This window comes from Poecilia reticulata, chromosome 1 (assembly GCF_904066995.2).
Source record: "Poecilia reticulata chromosome 1, P_reticulata-male-v2, whole genome shotgun sequence".
NCBI lineage: Eukaryota > Metazoa > Chordata > Actinopteri > Cyprinodontiformes > Poeciliidae > Poecilia > Poecilia reticulata.
The window spans coordinates 27,939,889-27,964,349 of NC_088830.1; the positions used below are offsets into that span (position 1 = coordinate 27,939,889).

The following is a 24,461-nucleotide window of genomic DNA, read 5'->3' on the forward strand; positions in this document are numbered from 1 at the left end:
AAAGGCAACGTAGAAGTTGAGTTTTATGAAGGAAGTGGAGTTTGTTTTGTTGTTTCCAATTCAACTTGATTTACTTTAGCTTGAGTTTATGTAGAGGTTGGTAATATCAATGTGTTTCACTAAAATGGGGATTTCCTGTTATACTGCAGATTAATTTAAAGCTAGTTTTCTGCAAAAACACAACATTTACTAGAATTGTCTTTTGCAGTCCTAGTTCAAACATACAACATATAGAACGTTAATAAAACTACATTTTCCTTTCGTTTCTTTCATTTATAGTGCTTACACTGCAAAAACACAAAATCTTACCAAGTTTTTTTTTGGTCTAGTTTCTGGTGCAAATATCTAAATACAACAAACTAACTGACAAGTAACTTTTCGGCAAGATATATGAGATTGTGTTAAGCAAATAATTCCTTAATGTGGATGAATAAATATCAGCTCCACTGGCAGATTATGTCATTTAAAACAACAATGCAAAAAAAATTAAGTCTTACCAAGTACTTTTGGTGTATTTTGTCAGTACAAATATCTTTCTACAGTTGAAATAAGTCAAAACTATCTTACAAGTAACTTTTCTGCAAGATACAGGAGCTTGTTTTAAGTCAATATTTTTAATGCTGATTAAAAAAAAGTTCACTGGCAATTTATTTATACCAATAAGAGATTTTTCATGTTATAAGTGAAACGATTTGCACATGGAACTAGTACTTTTTTCATCAATAATAGAGAATCATTTACTTTAAACATGCCATTATATCTTGCTGAAAAGTTACTTGTAAGTTAGTTTTGTCTTATTTCAAATGTACCAAGATATTTGCTCTAGAAACTAAAACTACTCAGTAATATTTTGTATTTTTGAAGTTACTTTCCAATAGAACTTCATGTGGATCTACTTTTACTACATCATGCATAGATTTCATGGAAAGTGTAGTTCAAAGACGATGAAAACACTTCCTATCTATCGAGATATCTATTCAGGTTTCTTTATTTTTTTGTGAATGTTCCTGTTGTCTTGTCAACACGCGTGTGTCCTCCTGCAGGCCAAGCCCAGTGAGACTGACTTAAAGGGAGTGGCTCTCTACCTGGAGGACAAACCAGTTTCTGTCTGCCTGGGGTGTGACCACCAACCAGTCCTACCCAGCCAACACTCTTCCCTACATCCACCACTCTGTCACCTGCAGCTCACCTCACACCTTCTTCTCCTCTTCCTCCTCCGCGCGCTGAAGAAGAGAATGCCTCTGCAGTCCACTCTGTCCGGCAGGAACTCCAACCAGGCGGTGAGCTCTCAGTGGGACGGGAAGTCGTTTGAGCAGCTCAGGCAGGAGTGTCTCCAGAAGGGGGTTCTGTTTGAGGACCCGGACTTCCCCGCAACTGATGCCTCGCTCTTCTTCAGCCAGAGCGTTCCTGTGCAGATCGAATGGAAGAGGCCGCGGGTATGTAGGCTTTGAGACATCACAGCTGGTTGATGTTTGGGACGCAAAAATCTGTTGAAAGGAAATATATTTACTTTTTATATTAGTAAATGAAAGCTATAGTGCAAAAACACAAAGGGTTAATAAAGTAATATTGGTCTAGTTTCTAGCACAAATATATTAGTACACTTGAAATGAGAGAAAACTAATTTGCAAGATATAGAAGCTAAATCCTTAATGAAAAAGTACTAATTATAAGTGAAATAATCTGCCGATGGAGCTAGTAGTTTCTTAATTAATCGACATCAAGGAATTATTGACTCTTATGTACTGCTGAAAAGTTACTTTTAAGTTAGTTTTTGTCATATTTAAAGAGTTCTTAGATATTTGCACTATAAACTAGATTAAAACACTTGGTATGATTTTGTGTTTTTGCAGTGTAAGCAAAGTAGAAGAAGAAGGAAATGAAGGGAAAGTTTAATGTTATGAACTTTTTATGTGTTGTGTGTTTGTACTAGGCCTGCCACTAACAGTTATTTTAGATTGATCTATTGATTAATCGGATAAAATAAATCGGCACATTCTACAGATTTTTCATTTAACCACATAAGCTTTCTTATGCAATATTAAAAAAACATACAACATGAAACTAAATAATTCACATTATTTTTTAAAACAAGAAAGCAAAGAAAGCAAGAAAGCAAACATTTTATTTCAATACCATATTAGTACTTTAGTGTATTTGAAACTGGGTGAAGCTGATATTATGCCAATTTTAGACAAATATGCTTTCATTTTAAATGCAAAATGCATACATTTGCAAAACAATTTATATATATATATATATATTGTACACTTTTGGCTTAATTATTGCTCTGAATGTTTTTTTTCCTTCACAAAATGGCCTTTTTTGAGTCTATGCTCCAGTTAACGATTAATTGATAACTAAATTAGTTCACGATTATTTCAGTAATTGATTAATCACGATTAATCATTTCAGCTGTAGTTTGTACTCTCAGTTAGCAAACCTGATCTGACTGAAACTTTTTGTAAATGGAGCAGGTAGTATCCACGTTTAACTTATCTGTAGTAAAAATGTCAGTAGAGGGTTTGCAGGTTTCTCTTTACCTCTTTGTTTACCCATTAACCCATTTTTGCCCCACCTTTGTATCTCATCTAGTGGAAAAAAAACTCGCCCCTCTACTTTGTTACAATCGCTGTACATTTTTACTCGGGGCGTTTTTTTCTGAGTAAATGCTTCAGCTGCCATCCTGGTGTGTGTGTGCTGTGTGTATTTTCTGTTAGTGGCTGACTGGGATTTCAGACTGATTGATATGTTTGGAATGTGAACACGCCTATCAGGAACGCTCCTGGTGTGGCCTTTAAAAATCAACCAACCTGTTTCCTTTCTTGTTTTTTTCTGTCACTTTTACAGGAGATATGTAAAAACCCAAAGTTCATCGTTGGTGGTGCGGACAGGACGGATATTTGCCAAGGACAGCTTGGTGAGTGGTTCTGCTATTTGTCTCTGGCTACGTTCACACAGCAGACAAACGCGATTTGTATCCGGCGTTTTCACCGAAATCTGATCATTTCACCCCTCCTAAAATATCCGATCTGTGCCTCTTCCGTGTGGCACTGATTCGGATATCCGATTGTTTTCGAAGAGTCAGTGCGCCGCAAAACACCATCACTAGTACTTGTGGTTCTTTTCTATTAGCTTCCTTCCTGTTTCATATATTTTTTTTATTTTACTATCGGCTCTCATTGCTAAACAATTTAAAAAATGAATCCATAAACGGCTCCATCCATTATTACTTCTGTAAACAGAGCGCTGCTGTGACGTCAACGTTCTTCGTCTGCGCATGCGGGTCACCTTGGGGGCATAACCGTTCACACATAAATCTCATTGCGATTGGTAGTATGAACGAAAAAATATCTGATTTCAGAAAAAATATGGATTTGGCATCGAGACCTGCGGTGTGAATATCGCTTATTACTTCCGTAAACAATGCGCTGGGTGAGTGACGTCAACGTTCTTCTTCTGCCATGCGGGTTCGCTTTAAGGACGAGTTTAATTTGTAGTATGAACGACCACACAAGAACATCGGATTTCATCCAAAATTTTTAATTGTACGACTCTTAGGGCCATTGCAGATAAAAAAAGATGAGTAAAGTTTTTCCAAAAACACAGAAATTTTCTAGAAAACACACATTTCTGATCTCCAAAAGTCAAAAATCTGCTAGAAAAAAAATAAGAAATTTTGATATTATTAATCTCAGAAATTTTCTAAAAACTTGGACATTTCTGAGTGTGAGAAGTAGAAAATGTTCAACTTTTGAAACTAGAACATTTGTAAATGTCCAAAAAGTTTGACTATTTAAACTCAGAAATTTTCATGTTTTTTTTTCTATAATTTTTTTTAATGTTTTCTGGCAAATGTTCAACTTTTCAAACCCAAGATGTTCTTATTTTTCTCAAAAATTTCTGAGATTCATTTCCAAATCCTTGAGTTTTTTTCTCTTTTTTTCCTGTCTTCAATGGCCTAATACTGTACACCATGATGGAGTTGACCATTAAGACCTGCTTCACAGCCATATTTTTCATTTGCTCATCCTTGGGGTACATATTGTTTTGTTGCCATAGGGGACTGTTGGCTCCTAGCAGCCATCGCCTCATTAACTCTGAAGAAAGAAGCTCTGGCTCGAGTTGTTCCCCACGATCAAGACTTTGACAGTGGATACGCCGGCATTTTTCACTTCCAGGTACACAACTGTTTGACTCCTGAGAGGGGAGACTGATTTGTTTTAAATGCCATGATACTTTTATTTTACAAAAGCTTCAAGGGAAAAGGTGAATGAGAATACAGTTTAATTTATGCATTAACTTTGAATTTATCCTCCTATAAGCCATTTAGCCAATACACAAATATGTTGATCAATGTTCCACTTACTAGTAGTTAAAAACAACTGAGTAGGTGGGGTTTTAGTCTTGATTTCAAGGAACTCGATATTCTTCAGGTGATAAAAGGCTGACTTTGAAACTGTCTTTATGTGGGTCTCAAGGTTCAGGTCAGAGTCCACCACTAGATTTGGGGCCTGATCACTACTTTCTCAATCAAATAAAGTTTTCAGCTTCCTTTGGGCTCGGATGAATACCTTTATTTTCAGTAATAAGAACAGAATTTAGAGTCACTTTGTTTCAAAACTCTTGCTATATATAGCCAAGTTTAAGAAAGAATAAAAGCTGATTTGGGTGTTGCAAAGTTGGTTTTTCAGTAAAAAATCTCTTGGTTTTACCTTTTGTTAAAACTTGGTTATAAAAACACAAATATTTTATGTTGAACTTTACATTTTTTGTGTGTAAGAAAATTATGTTGGTAACAATTTTGACCCTGAATACAAATTGAAAGTATCCATCTGAATCTATTGGCCAAACTTGTAGAATTTTTGAGTTGTAGTTGGGGCCGCACAAAATCAGTCCAAGGACCATAAGTGGCCCCTGCGCCCCCCTTTTAACACCCCTGTTCTAACTGTAATAACTGGAGCTGTGCCCTGACTTCATCGTGAAAGATAACAGCTTAAGTTTTGTTTTTGTCCAGCTGGAGAAATCTATGGCACCACTACACATTTATCTGCTCTAAGCGTTTGGATGGGTAGAGCCCACAGGGAAAATAATTATTTTATACATATGTATATTTACAGTGTTTTTACAATGAAGGGAGACCAGACTGAATTATTTTGTGATGTTTTCTGTCTTATAAGTTCTGGCAACATAACAAATGGCTGGACGTGGTGGTGGACGACCGGCTGCCGTCGGTGAGAAACCGGCTCATCATGCTTCACTCTGCCTCCAACGACGAGTTCTGGAGCGCCTTGCTGGAGAAAGCCTACGCCAAGTAAGCAACTCCGACAGCAGATCTTCCCGACCCCACTAAGGGACAAGGGTGCAAGAAAATGGATGGATGGATGGATGGACAGCAGATCTCACTAGCTGCTTTTCCATTAACCACAGAACTGCGCAAATTAAAAGAACAAAAATAAATTCGCTTAATGGAAACTCGCTAATTCCGAAAATAAAATTGACGTTTTTCGACAAGAAGTTTTTTTCGTTAGGATGAAGCTGTTTTTCAGCCATATGGAAATACTTTTTTCCCCGCGTCATGCGAGTCACGTGATCAACCCACGAAGACGATGACAGGAAGTAGTAGGAGAATTATGTTTTTTGTTGTTTTTTCGGACAATGTGCAGCTAGCTTCACCAGAGCTCTCGCAGCTTTGCACAGTTCATTAAAAGTTGTGTTTAATCCATATCTCAGACTCTTTCGTAAATTTACCGACTACAATCCCCCCCTCAAAAGCCTCATAGCTGACGCTAGACGCCAGCGTCTCTTCTGATTGGCTGATAGATTATGCTAGCCATGTGCTAGCGCTTTGGCTGAACTATGAATAAATCTCATGTAAATGTTTACATCAATTTTTAAATAACTTATTACGTGGATAAGCTTATTCACATGTGATTTAAATTTAATTTCGTATTTATCGGAAACACCGCAATTGCAAAATTGTGTTTTTCTTTTCGACATTAGCAGAATGGCGACAAAGATTTACGCACATTTTTAATGAAAACGCAGCTATTGGCTGGACCAAAGTTGCAGCAGTAATGAGTTTCATTACTTAATCCAGTTTTGTTTATGGTTTATGTTAGAGTTAACGGCAGCTACGAGTCCCTGAAAGGCGGCAGCACCATGGAGGCCATGGAGGACTTCACTGGTGGAGTTGGAGAGATGTATGAAACCAAGAGCGCCCCAGATGACCTGTTCACAATCATGAAGAAGGCCTTGGACAGAGGATCCATGATGGGATGCTCCATTGATGTAAGAATACATCATCAAAACATTATGTGTTAATGAATGTCTTTTATGACGATGAATCAGCTGGAGATAGGCACCAGCAACCCTCCCGACCCCACTAAGGGACAAGGGTGCAAGAAAATGGATGGAAGCCCTTCAGCTCAGCTTTCTGGTTCAAACATGTCTGGATTCTTTGATTTGTATTTTTATTTTTTTGTCCAGATCACCAGCTCAGCAGAGTCTGAAGCCAAGACCAGCACAGGCCTTGTGAAAGGTCACGCATACTCCATTACCGGCCTGGAAGAGGTAAGACTACTCACCAGATCATATATTCTAAATAGGTTTTTAGTACACATGATTATCAAACTAGACATCCAATTGAAGATGTCGATCTTAACACTTACCAAAAAAACATATAGTAGACGGATCAGACGAATTAATTTCAAAGAGCTTTAAAAAGGCATTTACAAATAAAAACAACTAAACTGAATGATTCTTCATGTTACATTATAATATTATGTTTTTCTATATCTGTTGCTTGACATATTGAAGTCTATCTTCTGCCAAATTATTGAATAAATACACATAAGAGCTAAAAAACAAAATATGTTTATTGTTTTTAATCTATTATTTGCATCAGATTGATACAATGCTTTTATACCTCTTCAGCTTTCCATTATTTCAAGAACCACTGATTATTCATGCAACGTCTTAGAAAAAAAGCTTTTTAGAAACGATTATTGACACTGACGTTAGCGTTTGGGACGGCTGTCCTGCTGCTACATGTTTAGCTTTGAGATGCTATTTTAGGCTTGAACAGCTGCACTGACTCCTGTTAGCACATCTTGAACACAACAATAGTATTTTCTAACATCCCATCAGTTTTTTAAGCAAAAATTAACCCAGTGGGTCGAGAGAAGCAGCGTTGTCGTCCCTCCCTGTTTGAGGTGTGCGGCAGATTTGCAGGCCTACCAGAAACACACAACTATAAAGGCTCCAGTGCGATTCATGTTTTTAAAATGTTAATGTAATTACAATGTTTATTGTGTTAAAATCCATGTAATTAATTAATCAAAAGTGACATATAAAATAACGTAATAGTACTTTCCACTTCCACCTGCCTTGTTGACATCAGAATGTTTGAACTCAGATCAACTTCAGTTCATGTTGAAGAGAAACTCTGTTTGTTTGAATGCTCCAGTGATGCCAGTTACTAATAAACAGCATTAAATTTGAAACTATCTTCATTCTGTCATGTGAACTGAACTTTTCAGAGAAATCTACCTTTACACTGTCATACTATGTTAGACTATGTAGAGCTCAGATCATAACAAAAATCTTATTTTGCTTTTCAGGTGAATTTCCGAGGCCAGAAAGTGAAGTTGATTCGAATCAGAAACCCCTGGGGTCAAGTCGAGTGGAACGGCCGCTGGAGTGACAAGTAAGAGGAAAAGACTGGCCTATTCTGACTTTCAAAATAAAAGACTTGCATTATTATGACATGTAAAGCCCAGTTTAGAAAAATTTTCTAATTTTTAAACTTTTATTCACACAATTTTTCCTCATCTTTCCATTAATCATAAGAATCAGCAGACTCAATCATAGTGCACAGTTAAGACTTTCTGCATATCAAGAATGTTCCGGTTCCTGTCTGAATGTTCTGGTCTGAATGTTCTGGTTCCAGTCTGAATGTTCTGGTCTGAATGTTCCAGTTCCAGTCTGAATGTTCTGGTTCCTGTCTGAATGTTCTGGTTCCTGTCAGAATGTTCCGGTTCTGGTCTGTTTCAGTGCCAGAGAGTGGGATTATGTCGACAAAGCAGAAAAGACACGAATCCTGCAGAATTCAACTGATGACGGTGAATTTTGGTGAGACCTCAGCCTTAATTTTTATTTTATCTGATTAAAATTAAAGAATCAAAAATAAAAAAAAACAAGAATACATGTACAGCATATTTACATACACAAAAAACCATGTTTTCCAACATACAGTAATCATTTTAGCTGCTGTCCTTGTCTGAAAAGAAGAAAGAAGTTTACACTTTTTAACTGCTATTCTTCAATGAGGCTTAAATCAAAATACATGTGACAGTTTATATCAACATCTTAAGTAAAAACACAATTTTATACTATACATGTGCATTTGTTAAATATGTGTATCTGAATCATTTGCATAATAAGAATACCCCATATTATTTTACTGTTTATGTCTGTCTTTCATCTTCCATTTAACTGTTAAAAATATAATTTAATACCTTTTTTCAATATATTTATGCTTGTGCATTGTTTCATGTCTTTAGCCAAACTCCCTCCACAGCTCGATAAACACCTGCTTTTTCATTGTCTTTTTATTTTAAATTCATATATCCCCTTAAATTGTGCCCTTGTATTCACGTCAAACATCAGCCAAAAATAACAGAATCACAATTAACACAAAATAAAAACGATCAGAGCGCGGACCCATCAGAGAAGTTAAGGTTGTATTTCATAAACTCCTCCACACGCAGAAGCCACAGAGAAACGCTTTTATTTGTGTGGTTTTGACTCCAGGATGGAGTTTGAGGACTTCAAGAGGAACTATGACAAGGTGGAGATCTGCAACATGAGCCCCGACGCCCTGGAGGACGACACCAAGCGCCACTGGGAGGTCAACGTTTTCGAGGGCAACTGGATCCGCGGCTCCACCGCCGGAGGCTGCAGGAACTACATCGGTGAGACTTTTCATCTGGAGCAGAAGTCTGCAACCGTTACAGCCCAGAGACATTTTTTACCTCAGTTCAGCTGAATTAACTCATTTAGAGACACTAATTTCACAGGAAGGTTTGAGAAAAGACAACTTGTAATGTTTGGTAAATGGCCACTGTGAGAATTGTTTAATTTTTAAAGAACCACCATTTTTTATTTTACATTTTTTAGGTATCAGAATGTACAAAATTATAATTGCTTTACAGAAAGAGGATAAATGCATTTTCTTATATTGAAATTAGATATTTGTGAAAAATGTTTTAAAAAGATAAAGTTCATAGTTTCCCAGTCATGGCAAGAAAATTACATCTAGAACATAAAACTGGTATTTTTTGCAACATTTTGTGTTTTAAATTAAATGCAAATGTTACTATAAAAAACAAAAACTACTAAAACATGCATTTGTAATTATATTGAGAATTAAAAACATTATCCAGTGTTTTTTGGAGTCTGTGTAAGATCTACTGCAGACAGCAGGACCCTGCACTGCAAAAACATAAAATCTTAAAGTATTTTTTGTCTAGTTTCTGGTGCAAATATCTCAGCACACTTGAAAAAAGACAAAACTAACTTTTAAGTAACTTTTCAGCCAGATATAGGAGCTTGTTTAGATGTAAATAATTCCTTAATATTGGTGAAAAAGTGCCAGGTTTTTCTCCAGAACCGTCTCTTTTGTCCTTAAGTGATGCTTTAATTCATGTCTCTTACCTGCCTGTGTTGTGCAGACACGTTTTGGACCAACCCTCAGTTCAAGCTGCAGCTGGAGGACGCTGATGATGACGATGACGTCTGCAGCGTGGTGATTGCTCTCATGCAGAAGAACAGACGGAAGCTCAGGAAGGAAGGCCTGGACCTGGAAACCATCGGCTTTGCAGTGTATGAGGTCAGAAAGTGAAATTTTTTTAAAAATTACAATACCAATACATACAAGACCAATACAAATGCATATTTAAAAACAGGGTAAAATGCCAACTTTGCATGATTTTGTAAATTATGATAATTTAATGCCAAGTTGGCACTCATAATGGACTTTCAATGCAACTTTTAGAGCAACTTTGCATTAAAAGTGTCATTATTTACCGAATGACACTTTATGACAACTGTCATAAACATTCATAAAGACTTTATGTTCATGACAGTGTCATGTCAGTCTTATGCACACCCCTTCAAATAAAGTGTTACCAAAAACAGAAATGTGGGCTTAGGGCAGCAGCAGCTTATTTGGATTTAAAGTGACAAGACGCCTTAAAGAAGCTCATTCTGAAAGGCAGAACACATTATCTAAGGATGATTTTATACAGAAATAGTAATGAAAATGTTTTGTAAAGCTCTAAGCTAACCTGTTCAAGGAAGCATTATTAAGCTTCAGTTAGCGGTTGCCCTTCCTTCAGAAGAGAATAAACTGGCCGTATGATTTCCTCCTGTTTCAAAGAGGATTCCCTTAGACTCAGACCTCATGTCCTCCTTTGTCCTCCTCAGGCTCCGGACGAAGAGGACCAGGTGGGGAAGGACTTCTTCCGCTACCACCCGTCCAAGGCGCGCAGCAGGACGTACATCAACATGCGGGAAGTGTCGGAGCGCTTCACTCTGCCGCCAGGGAAATACCTGCTGGTCCCCACCACCTTCCAGCCGCACCAAGAAGCCGACTTCCTCATCCGCATCTTCTCTGAGAAAAAGGCCGAAGCCATGTGAGTGCAGCGTCAATCCAGAGCTCAAACCACAAACAAAACGAAATGTTTTACGATTTACAACTGTAACAAAATGTTCAACAGAGAGATGGGGACCAATGTGGACGCAGATTTACCTGAGGTAAATAAATCACTGATAATCAGAGCTGGTAGGAACTTCTGTTTTGTTTCTTTACTTCTACTTGCAGAATCGTTACTCTTAATTGAGTAAAAATTTCTGGATACTCTTTTTTTTCTTTTCTCGTTTCTTGAACGACTTCTTTACTTGAGTAGAGATGCGTAGAAGTAGCGCTGCTCTTGCTGCTCCACCCAGTTCTGCTCATAATAAATCATATCTTGAGTTAACAAATTGACTCTGCTGGTCCTGAGGTTTTGTCTCGTCCTGCAGCCACCGCTGCCCAGCGCTCCAGAGGACGAGACGGAGGAAGAGAAAGGCCTGAGGAGGCTGTTTGAGCAGCTGGCCGGTTCGGTAAGAAACGCTCTTCAAGACTCCCAGAGTTTAAATGAACAGCAAACGAGTAACTTTTATTTTTTCCTCAATGTAACGACAGGATAAAGCGATCTGTGTGAATGAGCTTCAGGAGATGCTGAACGGTGTTCTCAGCAGACGTAAGTAGGAAAGCAAACTAACGCGGTTTAAATCTTTGTTTTTATCAGAATGGATGTAAAAGAGAAGGCAGTAAAGAACTGTACGCCACAAAAACACAAAATGTTACCAAGTATTATTGTTCCAATATCTCAGCAAACTTGAAGTAAGACAAAACTAACTTACAAATAACTTTTCAGCGATATACAGGAACTTGTTTTAAGTAAATAATTCCTTAATATTTTTGAAAATGTGCTAAATTTACTGGCAGATTATTTCATATAACTAAAACTTTTTCATCAATAATAAGGAATTATTTACTTAAAACAAGCTCCGATATCTTGCCGAAAAGTTACTTGTGAGTTTTGTCTAATTTCAAGTGCATTAAGGTATTTGCACTAAAAACTAGACAAATACTTGGATTTTGTAGGTTGATGCTTTTAGTATGTTCAGTTTTAGTTAATTTCCTTCAGATGAAAGCAAATGTTTGGTCAGAAAATAAGCTGATACTCCTGTTATAAATCCCGTTATTTTACCAGATTTCACAGAAAACATTTCAGATATGAAATAACTTTCTGTCTTCCTGAGGAAAAACAACAAATGGATAAAGTAATCACTTCTTGGTGCTAATAAATAATAAGAAATAGAAACAGAGAAACAAAATGTGCTCAATTAGGAAAAGAAAAATCTAAGTAGCACAAATAAAACACAAAGTCCCAATTTCTTCTGTATTTAAAAAAATGTGGCGTTGATTTGGCTGTTTTTTCTCTGGAATCTGTTGCTTGAACCTGAAGCAGACATCTTTTGAATAATATTTTTTTTTTTGTCTCCAGGACGAGAGATTAAGTTTGATGGCGTGAGTCTCAGCACCTGCCACAGCATCATCAACCTGATGGACGTATCCTTCCACATCATGACTGCAGGTTTAAAACGGCTCCTGTTCTGCTAAAAGGAGGAAATGTTTTAAAAAGGATGTTTGGTCTTAACCAAAACAGGACATCTCAAAGTGTGGTGGACGGCTTTATCAACCATAACTTCCAACTTTTCACCAATCTAGTAAATGAATCAACAGAAGCAGGAACACCGCCCCCTAATGGCAACTGAAAGCTACTACAGCTAAATAAAGATTTAGCATTAGCTTTTAACTTTCGGCATTAAATTTCCTGCCTTTTTTTTTTTTTTTTACCCAAAATGCTTAAAAATATCCTGCTAATGGAAGTTATGATAACAACTTTGTGATAAATAGACACATCTGAAGGAAGTTTTCTGTTGGATTGTGTGGACTACGTTATTAATTAGGCTCTTGTGGATTTAAAAAGAACATTTTATTTGAGATGGCTCGGTTCTGTTCATCCTGAGAAGAACTGATCTGGATTCCAGTTCAAAAAAAGCTTGAAATATCCCTTTAATGTTATAAGCAGAGGTAATGACTGGAGTTCCTGTAAGATTTTTGTACTTTATTAATAGATTGTGAGAAATAGGTTGGTGATACTGGATAACGTGATTATCAAGATGTTGGTAAAGATTTTTCCTAACGTAGTGAAACAGGTGGACAACACAGGAAAGATGGAGTTCCAGGAGTTTAAGGTGTTTTGGGACAAGATGAAGAAATGGATTGTATGTACTGATTTATGTGGTGACATATTTTATTGGTGAAGGGTTGAGGAAATTTGTTATTTAACACCTGGTTATGGTTGCAGATGCTCTTCCTGTCCTTTGACACCGACCGGTCAGGAAAAATGTCTTCCTATGAGCTTCGCACGGCTCTTAAAGCCGCAGGTGAGTAAACTGACCAGCATTCACTTCGTATATGTTCCAAAAATATATTTTAACTTTAAAAAGAAGGACTTTCTATAAGCAATATCGTCCTCAGTGGAGATATTGGTGGAGTGGGTGTTGTGGGGGGAAATATACCCAAGTGTAGAAACGTTGCATGTTATCGTTTACATCTGTAAATTTTGCGCTTGAGGGCAAAAAGATTATTCTTTCACATGCCGTTAATGGTGGCGCTGCCCAGTAGAACAGCTCCGTTAACTAAATGAAACCTGGAGATGGAGGTTGATTGATTCAGTGCTGTGCGTCAAAACAAAGGGGAAAATGACATAAAAACAGTCCAGGAACAACTTTAAACCACTCGTATTCTATTTTTGCTCTGTGTGTCGGCTACGCTACACAGACACGTTGCCGTAGCAACTGACTGACAACGGCTCCACGATATGCGTCAGAATTCAATACCAAAAAACACTCAAACATTCCCTGCACTGTGGAAATATTTTGTTGAATGTTACATTGATGTATAATCATGAATCTACCTTCATGAGTTGCAAGGAACCTACAAGTGGAGCCTTGCTCTGTTCTGCGTTCTCTTCCCAGTGTGAGTCTGGCCTTTGGTAGCTTGTAAGGAGGTGATAACGACATCCTGCAGCTTGGTTAGGGCCCTGGCTTTTCACAGTAGGAACCAAAATGTGGATTAAAGAGGAGATGAACCAAATGGTTGTTAGTTTTATAACTTTGTCCCGGACAGGAACTGAGGTTACAGATCAAAGCTGTTTGCTTGAAAGTGACCATCTGTCCTCTGTAGCTTCAGTAAAACTTTTTATGCTTTTATGACCCTTAAAACAAAAGGCTGAGCCTGCTCTCAGCAGGGCGGGGGTTGGGCTGCAGAGCACAGTGAGACAGTCATTGGGGGAAACTTCAGATCTCTTTGCCTTTGGATAACTCTGTATGGATGTTTGGTGCTTGAGTGGATCTCCAAGATATATCATGTATTTTTAATAAACTTTGGTTGCTTTTAACTCACTGACTCTTCTGGAATCTCCTGCATCAGCACACCTCAACTGGAGACGTGAAAGTCTCCAACAACACAAAGAGCAGAACATTCAGTCTGTTAGCTTCATGTTTTAGGCTTGATGTTTATTTTGCGATTATTAATAAGTGGCCGCTGTGGTAGATTAGCTAAACTAACACTGGTGGTTGATTAGCTAATTTAAACACCTGCTATACTGATGACCTGTCAGAGTTGGTGTGTAGGCCACCTTTTTATTTTGCCACTGAACCTAAACAGACCGGATTCCACAGCACATCTAAATGTTAAGTTGTCAAAGTCAAGCTAGCATAGCTAAGCTCCCTCTCTGTCACTGTTTTTGTTTTGTTAAAACCTTTTCCTAGTTATCTAGTTGTTGAAGTTTTGACAAGTAGCAAAGCGCTGTGTCTTTTTCTTTTATATATCATTTAGGATTTAGCCCGTTGTGTTGGCAACTTGACAGCTAAAACCAATGCTAGTCAGTTTTGCCTCCAGCAGGAAGATGGGGGGGGAGAACAAACTGAGGTGTAAAAAAAGAGCCTGGTTTTTACAAAGTTGTCTTTCTGTCAAGGAGGGACTGAGAGAAGGGTTTAGAAAACAATATTAAGATATTACTGGTTAGATGGATTCTGGTAGGGTTTTAGTTCTGATTTGTTTAGGATGCATCTTTAGGAACAATATTTTTAAATCGACTTTTATGAAGTTTTTGACCGCTTTATAAGGCTTTTCTACGACCCTTCCAGGTAAAATCTGAAAGTGCAGAAAATGTGGATCTCGTTACATGAAGTGACGGGTCATGTCTAACCTCTGCTTGGGTTCATGCAGGTATGAACCTGAACAACCAGCTGCTGCAGCTGATTGGCTTGAGGTTCGCAGACGATAACTACGACATCGACTTTGACGACTACCTCACCTGCATCGTCCGTCTGGAGAACATGTTCAGTACGTTAAAAAAAATTTACATATTCATTAGAGACAGCAGTAAAAATCAACATTTATGACTGGACAATATTTATCCCTGATGGATGTTTTTTATTTGCCACAATTCAGATCAGTTATAATAGTTTTTTTTGTTTTGTTTGTTTGGTGACTTGTCTAATTCAGTTTTTATAGTGTGTTTTCTAGTTTGTATTAGTTATTATTGTTTAGTTTAGGTTTTATTATTTATAGTAGTAGTTTTATCCATTTCATACTTTTAATAAATTTTTAGGTGCAGAATTAAAATCAAAGTATTGCATTGTGATTATAAATACATTAATTGGGTAAAGAACACTTAACAGAAGATAACATTTTCAGATAATTAATTTAATTAATGTTGACTCTGGCGTTTTTGCCCAACATTTTCTGTCGCCATTTTGTTTGCTGGCGTAAGTGACACCAAGAGGAAACTGGTTACTTTTCCCATTAGTCACCATTTTTGTTTATTTCAGTCAGTGAAATAAACAAAAAAAAATATTTTTGTTGTTTTGTTTTTGTAGTTAACTATAATAACCTTAATTCAGACTGAATTTTGTTTCTTATTTAGGAGTTTTCCAGGCCCTGGATGAACACAACAGGGGAAGAGTAAGAATGAACATGATGCAGGTAAAAACCCTCACATAACTCCACCTGAAATCAAATTTAAATTCGATTTAGCAACAAATCAAGTGCGTTTACCTGCATTTTTTCCTCCATTTCCAGTTCCTTTTGTTGTCGATGAATGTCTGAGAAAGAGGTGGACGCAAACTGCAGGGGGAGCAGAAAGCAGTGATGAATGCCTCCATGTTGCTTTTTCGTACTTTAAAATCTTTATCTGTCCAGTTTACAAGCCACTGATTTAATATTGTGAAACGCTTCCTGCACCAAAGTATTCAGTTGGTTAAGCTTTGAATTTTGCTTTTTCTTCACTCAACAGCTGAATGCAAACAATATGTTAATAAAAAGATCTAAATGTTATAAATATGTCTGCGTTTGTTTTGTTGTGCATTTTCATTTACATCATAAGTGAAATCAGTTTTATCAAACTGGTAAGACACAAAATTCAGATTATTATTGTTAAGATACTATGCCTTACCAGATAATTTAGCTCTCGGTTTGACTCTGATGTATGAAGTGACCCTAAAAGGATTAGGACCCCCCAAAATGCAAACAAATAAAATTCTGAGTTTAATCTCAGAATTGTGACTTATTTTCTTAGAATATCTTTTTTCTCTCATAATTGTTTTTCCTCCAAATTCTGACTTTTTTTCTCTCAAAATTTTGATTTTAACCTGAGAATTGTAACTTTTTTTCTCAGAATCCTGACTTTTTTCCTAATTTTCATCTTTTGCCCTCAGAAACTTTTTTCTTTAAAAATGTTCAGATTAATCCCAAAATTTTGGGGGGATTTTTCTTTTCCCCCCTCAAAATTCAGATTTCTTTTAAAAAATTTTACTTGAATCTCAGAACTCATACTTTCCTTTTCAAAATTCTGATTTTAACCTCAGAATTATGACTTTTCTCTGAATTTTAACTTTTTTCCCAGAATTCAAAACTGTTCCTAAAAATTCTGACAGGGAAAATTATTTTCTAGAACATTTTTCAGATTGATCTAAAAATTTCGTTTTTGTTTTTTTTTCCTAATAAAGCCTTGACTTTTACAAACTCAGAAGCTTCCTTTTATTTTTTTCTTAAGAAAATTTATTAGATCAATTTCAAAATTTCTTGTACATTTTTGGCAGAAATTTACTCTTTTTTTCTATCTAGTGTCTCTAATACGCCGTCCTACTATTTTATATATTCATCGAATAAAAATGATCTATCGTATCACCAATAATTCAAACTTGTCACTTATTCATTTGTGACGCATTCCTGTTTGTTTCTAACGTCTCATGTCTGCGCATGCGCACCTTGCCGGGAATCGGAACATGACAGTTTAAAAACAGCAGACACTTTAACTGGAAGAAGCAGGCTGGTTTTGTCTGTATGAGTCCATCCAGGCGGCACCAGGAAGACCGCTGGGGATGATGGAGGACTGTCTGGGCTTCCAGGCGCAAATCGCCTCGGTAATAGAGATTCTGGCCAATTCGGCGGTGGTGGAAATCTGCAAACTGGTGGACGCTGGCTATGCGGCTCTGCGCTCCCAGATGGACCTGGAGCTCGACAAGAGCCAGAAGGAGAACGATGCCCTGCGGCAGAGGCTGCAGGAAATGGACGTGAAGATGAGGAGCTGCGAGAAGAGGCTGAGGAGGAGCCGCCAGCGGGAGGAAATGTACGCCGTCCATTTGAAGCCTGGCGAAGGTAAACGGACGGAGATGGCGCCGGTGGGACCGTTGGTGTGTGAATGAGCAGGATTAGAGGAGAGGTTTGGGGTTACGTCAGGAGGGGAATGATTGTGAATCCCAGACGAGCTTGTTGGTGTGAGAGATCAACTGGTGACAACAGCTGTCTGAGGCTGACGCTCAGTGGGCGTGGCTTCCAGAATCCCCCTCCACCAGGGCCGACCAAAGCCTTTTTGGGGCCCTTAGCGGATTTTAATTTAGGGGCCCCCTTACCAATATATCAACACTGGATGCTTCAGTTTACTCCAAGGCAGTGGTGTCCAAACTTTTTGACAATCTGGTCAAAAATATCAAATTGGGGAAAAATAAATAAATGTGGGTATAAATGTTGGATATAAAATATACACAATATTTTATTGAATTGTAGATTTCAAACATAAAATGATCTTGCAGGTTTTCAAGATTAATCATAATACAGCAAACCATATCCAACATTTTTAAAGTTCATCTTGTTTTTATTTATTTTTGTGTGTGTGTTTTTATCAACAAGAAACAGACATGGCTCACTCTTGATTTATTTTTGCAAAGTTTCTTAAATGATTGTGCCCAAGTCTGCTTTTTAGTAAATACCACTTTAGTTTTTTTGTTTGTCTCTTTTTACTCAACTAAATTACATTCAAAACAGAAACCTGGATGAATACTCTGTTTTGCACTTTATATTTTTCCGTTTGCCTGGCAAAGCAAAATTAAGACATTCTTGAATTGAGATAAAGGACCGGTGTTCTGTCTGTCATACCTCGTCAATCCAGCATACCTTGTGGTAATGCGCATGCGCACATCCATGTTACGTTTCTTATAAATCCGTCATACCTGTAGAAGTTTCATCTTGTGTGTTTTATTTCTCAGAAGTTTACAGTAAATAAAAAATAAAATAAAATAAGAAATATTGTGTCGTTCTGCTTGTTGCCTAAACACATCTTCGGTCAGCATCCAGCGTTATTCATGTGCTTTTTCTGGGACATATTCTGTGCAGTTTTCTAAAGAAATATAAAAATTTTAAAAAGGTAGATTAGCTATAGGGACAAAATATCCTGACCAAATTTGCAGTCAAACAGTATTTGTAGTAATAGTGACACTAAACGGGACTAATGTCTTGTTTACAGTATGGTAACGATATTAGAAACAGCAAAAGTAATTTATGTTATTATCTTTGATTAACATAGCAGCTTAATGAAATACAATTTACTGTAAACTTCTGAGAATAAAAAACACACAAATGAAACAGGTATGACGGATTTATAAGAAATCTGCTAATTAAGCGGTATGTGACGTAACATCGATGTGCGAATGCGCATTACCATAAGGTATGCTGGACTATCTATCATGACAGATAGTCAGAACGCCGGCCAAAATCATTCAGAGGCCGCAAATGGCATCGTAGACATTCTGCTCTAAGTCCTTGTCTACATGTAGCTATGATATCTGATAAACTGAATAGATACTGTGAAAACTGTAGCATAAAAAGAAAAGAAACAGAATCGTTGGAGATGTTTAACCCAATAAAACAATTTCCAAGGCTGAATCATGATGTAATATGAATGATATAGTCCTTGAGAGTCTTTTAAAACAAATAGAAAATAAACATTATGTTTCCCTTATATAAAATAAAGCATGCTAATGTTCACAAAAATCAATATGTATTATCCTTAATTTTTCAGCATGCAGTTTTCCTTTTTAAACAAATAAACCGAAGACATTATATCGCTTATTAAACAACATTTCTTATCACAAAACACAGTTGTGCATATTGGGCATATTTACCTCATTCTGCTTTCCAAAGACGTTATTTTAAGAATTTTCCTCTAGTTCCTTCATTTCAGCAGTCCATAAAACCCACGAAGAAGAAATATACAGGTATTCAAAATGACCACAAGGTGGCACTGTTGGACAAACAAAAGAGCAGCACTAAAAACGAACGATAATAAAAACTCTGTCCAATGTAAATGTTTCCTGAAGGCGTTGTTTTAGAAAGAGCAGGAGTTTTTAAAGAGAGAAAGCAGTAGATTACATATATTTGATTTGTAGCAGTTTTTTTTTTAACAGAACTGAACCTGTAGACCTTTTCTGTGACGAACTCCAAACCTAAAAAACGATGGTCCAGAACAACTTAGGCAAATCTGACTGAAAACCAAGTCAATCATTAAAAGGAGTAGTTTTTTTGGTAAAGAATAAAGCATAATATAGTTTTATGTCATGTTTTTCAGTTTCTGGCAACCATCAGCCTCTGTTGGCGAATCTACCTGCAGCATCTGAAGACGTAACATTTCATCATGTCTCACAGGTAAATATATAAATGGGAATTTAAAATAAAGATGTTCAACTATTGTGGAGAGAAAAAACAACATTCAATGGAAAAGCACAAAGAAGTAAGAAATATTATTCTTAAATTGACAATATATACACCCATAGCCCAAAATATCATCACTTGATTTACAAATTGTCGCCACATGTCATAAAAGAAACACTTCAAGCATTTATAACACAACTAAATAAAACAACAAACAAAAATACGTCAATGAGAACCAAAGAGTTTATAAGAAAGCAGCTAACTGGGAGACATTTTACTTACTTACTGTAAAGCACGGTGATGGAAGCATGATGGTTTGTTTTATCTCTACTACCGTCTCCTAGATTTACCTGTCAGTATATGCTATGATCAATAAATATCTTATTTATACATGACATTAAGACCAGCAGTGATTGAAGTTAAAACAATAAACTATACAAAAAAGATTCTGTATTTTTTAAGTGCTGTATTTGATTAATAGAAATCTAAACAATAAAAATATTAACTGTTTTAGAAGTAAACAGGAGAAACGGTCAAGTTTAAAGGTTTTCTTCAAGTTATTATTTTCAATATGTACACTGTAAAACATTTGAGCCACATTTGTGTGGCCCATCTTCTACTCTTTAAGTCAAATAAATTTAACAAGTTTTATATTTTGAACCTAATGAAGTTCATTATCAGAAATTTTGTTCATGCAATTTAAAACAAGAATTTAAAGCAAAATAAGTAATTTTATCTTGATAATGTGAGTAAAATAATAGAGAAATGTGACCTTTAACCAGGCGAGACAGATTTTGTTCTTGCACATTGTGAAATAATTATTTGATTTAAATTGCAGCATTAAGTTAAAACTCACAATTCAAGATTAACAAACTTAAAAAACTATGTTTGGACAACTTGTCTCTTGTTGTTAAATCAACTTCATGAACTTTAATTTGAGTCAAAACCAAAACAATTTTCTTGTGACTTTAATTGCATCTTCAAGGCAGCAGGTGGATTTTGATTTTCAAGTTAAACCACCTTCAAATGTTTACAGTGTAAACACAATATTAGTAACAAAATAAAAATATATACACTAATCAAACAAAAAACTAACTCCTCCAGTATACACATTGTACATTTCAGTCTAGAATACGTATAATTTGTCCTTTATGTTATTATTATCTTACAGTTTACAATTTTACCTTTACAGTTGTTTATCAGTCTACAGTCTCGATACAATCTAAATACTGTCTCCTGTAAGATGAAAACTAACATTTTCTATTCTATTTAATCCATTCATACAACACATCCAATCATATTCTATGTTTACTAAAAAAATAAAGTTTATTTATTTGCTGTATTCCAGCAAGAAGAAGCTAAGCTAGCCTTGCAGAAACAGGTGAAAAAGGAGCGAGAAAGCTGCAGCCTGGATGTGAAGGTGGAGGTCAACATCAGCACCGACTGTGGCGACCTTTCTTCTGGTGAGTTGACCTCACATCGTAGTTTTAGCTGCTTCTGGTTGGTTTTTACTGATTTCTCCAGGACCTTGGATCCTGACACTAATGTTGCTGTTGTTGTTTTTACATTTTTAGATTTTGCTTTTTATGGTAAATCAAAGAAAACAAGACATTACTGCCAATTATAGCAAATTTATGTTAAGAGTTTATATTAACTGTAACAAAGTATGCTTTTTTGAGAATTTTGATTGTTTCCTATTAATTATTTAGTCAGAAAATGTAAACTTGAAACTTCAGAGGTGAATGTGCATTGTGGATCCATTTTACTTACAGAACTTCTTTCTCTTTCTGTCTTTTTTCAGCCCGGGATGAGAGTGAAGAACCTCCTCCTGCTGACATCGTCACCGACTCCAGTACCAGCACCTTGTTGTCCTCCTTGCAGTCTTCTCCGTCTCCCACTGACGCCACAATAGATCTGACCTTCAGACCTCGAGCAAAGCGGAAGGCCATGAAACCTTTGAGCAGCAGTTTTCCCGCCAGCAGCGTTGGCGGTCAAAGCCCCGTTAGCAGGGAGTTTACCAAGTGCCTTCCAGGCAGCGAAATGAAGCCAGAGGAAACTACAAATGACAGCCTTCATCCTTCTAATCTGGCAGCTGCTGTGAAATCAGAAGAACCAGGCGCTGACCTTAACTTGGACCTGGATCTGGCCTGGATGCAGGAGCGGGTCAGCCATCTTGGTGCAGCTTATGCAGTTGCACACCTGGGTTTGGGGAACACAAACCCTGCTTCGTCCTCCTTTCCTTCGCAGGGAGAGGCAGACGCTATAGAAGGTCCAATGGCCGTCACTCATGAAGTGGCTGCTTTTGCGCCATCTTTTGACATGGCTGCCGTCATCGCCGCTCCACATCCTCCTCCGCCCTCCCACTGCACAGGTTCTGCAGCTGGAACACCTAGCCAGCGGCGGCCGCCCAGGAACGGCGCTGCGTTTAGCAAGGAGCTGCTGGTGTGCGCAGTGTGTCGGCTCGTCTTCCCAAACGCTGCTGCCCTGGAGCAGCACCAGCAGATTCACACGGGGGAGAGACCGTACACCTGCCCCCACTGTGGGAAAGGGTTCGCCCAGCCTAACAACCTGAGGGTCCACCTTCTTGTCCACACTGGTGAGAGACGCTACCGCTGTACACTGTGTGGGAAAAGCTTCATCTCTTCAAGTCACCTGAAGAGGCACCGCACAGTTCACACACAGGAGAAACCCTACAGCTGCTCCCGCTGTGGACAGTCCTTTAGCCAGATGTGTAGCGTTCGGAGACACCGGCAGCAGTCCCAGTGTGGCATGTAGATGGTGTTTAATCTTCTCTTAACCCAGACTCTAAATATTCAGTCTTCTGTGTATCTGTGTGTGTTAATCGATCGTCTGCTTGAACAAAGGACATTAGACTTAACTCTATCTGCTACTTCATGACTGCTGGGTTTGTTGTTTTCAATGGTGTTGTCTTAACGCAAATTATTCTGGTCTCCAAAACATTTTCATGTTCATACTTTTAAATGGACAAAGTGAAAAGATTACTTTTGTTACCCAAATAGGTTCCTAACTGTGAGGCGCTGTTTGTAGAGTTACAGTCAGAAATTAAGAGCAATAATTTCAGTTATTTAGCCTGTCAGAGGAAAAACTTGGGAGTTCATTTTTCAACTATTCATTTATAAATGTCAGAATTTGAAACTAAATATTTAATTAGCAAGCTAAATATTTTATATCAGACTAAATATTTTGTTAGCAAAATGCTTAGCATCAAACCAAACATTTAATTTGCAACCTAAATGTTTAGCTTAAAAATAAATAACTGGCTCCCAACTAAATATTTAGTTTGAAGCTAAGCATTTCGTTGGTAATTAAATATTTAGCTAAGCTAAATATGTAGTTTACAAACTAAATATCTATCTCTAAATATTCTGTTAGCAAAATAATTAGTTGAGAGCTAAGTATTTACCTTGAAGCTATATATTTAGCTTTAAACTCAATACTTTCAATACTTAATTATCATGTAAATATTTAGGTTAAAGCTAAACATTCAGTTAGCAAACTAATTACTATGCTTGCTAACTGGCATGTGAATTTGCTCTATACTGGAAATTCACATGCCAATCTCAACTATTGGCTAGTGAATATTAGCTTTATATTTATCTCTGAAGTTAATGGTAAATGTTTAACTTGAAACTAAATATTTAGCTTTGTCTTTAAAGCCGGCTACTTACCTTTAAACTAGATAGTTAGCTCACTAAAAGGTAAAGGTGATCTTATTTATATAGCACATTTTCAGCAACAAGGAAATACAAAGTGCTTTACAAGAATTAAAAACAAATACGAACAAAATAACAAACCAAAGGAAGAAGCAAAAGAAGAAATAAGCTAGTAATGTTGTTCCAAAGTAACTAAACTTGATACTCTTATTCAGGGTTGCTAGATAAGTATAAGTAATTATCCTCTGGTCTAACTAAATTTTTAGCCCCTCTCATGACAGGCTAAATAACCTGAATTATTGCTGCTAACTTTTGACTGTAACTTTACAAACGGCCTCCCATAGCTAACTGGGTAAATGATCACAAACTATATAAATGGCAACCACAATAAAACATGTGAAGTTCTCCAAATGTTGTTGAAAGAAGTTGCAGTGCTTTCTTTATTGCTCCACAAAGATATTGATTTATCCTGAATGATAATCACAATTACATAAATACAAAAATTACATAATTATCATAATTAGAGATTAATGTAAGTAATTCACCAATACCAACATGATCTTTTTAATATCGTTTCACCTACTTTCAAAGCAAAGCTCTGAGTTTAGCCTTTTTCTTTAAGTTTTAACTGAACTTTATTAACTGAGACAGCAATGAAACAGAAGACACACCAATGTTTTTTCTTACAGTCTCAAGTTAAATCAGATCAAAGTCTTTTTAGGTCAGTCAGAATCAACAAAATGATTTTTATTTGATAAATTCCACAAAAATGGAGGAAAGAAACTGTTAGATTTATTTGTTGTCTTTAAAATAACGTTTCATACATAATGTTTACTCTCTTTAAATAATGTGGGGGAGCCCAGTTATGACGTCATGACTTTGGAAACGTCTGATTGGCCAACTGACACGTTTGAGTTAAAACCATAGACATAATATAAGGATAGACGCCTCATGGACCGCTCTCGCCTATTGTTGCTGACGAGATTTAGGGCGGCCATCTTGGAGCGGTAGACCACTCCACTCAGCCTTATGTGTTTAGCAGGCAAAATGACATATCAGCGCATTTAATCAATCATAACACGTTTTTTTGTTACTGGGAACTATATTCAAACATC

The 24,461-nt window shown here is 36.9% G+C and overlaps 2 protein-coding genes across 2 annotated transcripts; both read left to right on the top strand.

Moving 5' to 3' along the window:
- The first annotated feature begins 986 nt into the window (after positions 1–986).
- capn9 (calpain 9) lies at positions 987–16,025 on the top strand. Its single transcript, XM_008418807.3, has 20 exons — positions 987–1,436; positions 2,851–2,920; positions 4,063–4,181; positions 5,181–5,314; positions 6,123–6,291; positions 6,490–6,573; positions 7,623–7,708; positions 8,056–8,133; positions 8,815–8,975; positions 9,735–9,892; positions 10,489–10,697; positions 10,782–10,818; positions 11,086–11,166; positions 11,249–11,306; positions 12,117–12,181; positions 12,832–12,900; positions 12,984–13,062; positions 14,912–15,028; positions 15,612–15,670; positions 15,767–16,025. The coding sequence occupies exons 1-20, from the start codon at positions 1,002–1,004 to the stop codon at positions 15,791–15,793; spliced, it is 2,295 nt and encodes a 764-aa protein (XP_008417029.2). The 5' UTR covers positions 987–1,001; the 3' UTR covers positions 15,794–16,025.
- Positions 16,026–16,819: 794 nt separating this feature from the next.
- On the top strand, positions 16,820–23,761 carry LOC103470396 (uncharacterized). Its single transcript, XM_008418819.3, has 4 exons — positions 16,820–17,344; positions 19,590–19,666; positions 21,021–21,135; positions 21,474–23,761. The coding sequence occupies exons 1-4, from the start codon at positions 17,068–17,070 to the stop codon at positions 22,445–22,447; spliced, it is 1,443 nt and encodes a 480-aa protein (XP_008417041.2). The 5' UTR covers positions 16,820–17,067; the 3' UTR covers positions 22,448–23,761.
- The last annotated feature ends 700 nt before the right edge of the window (positions 23,762–24,461 follow it).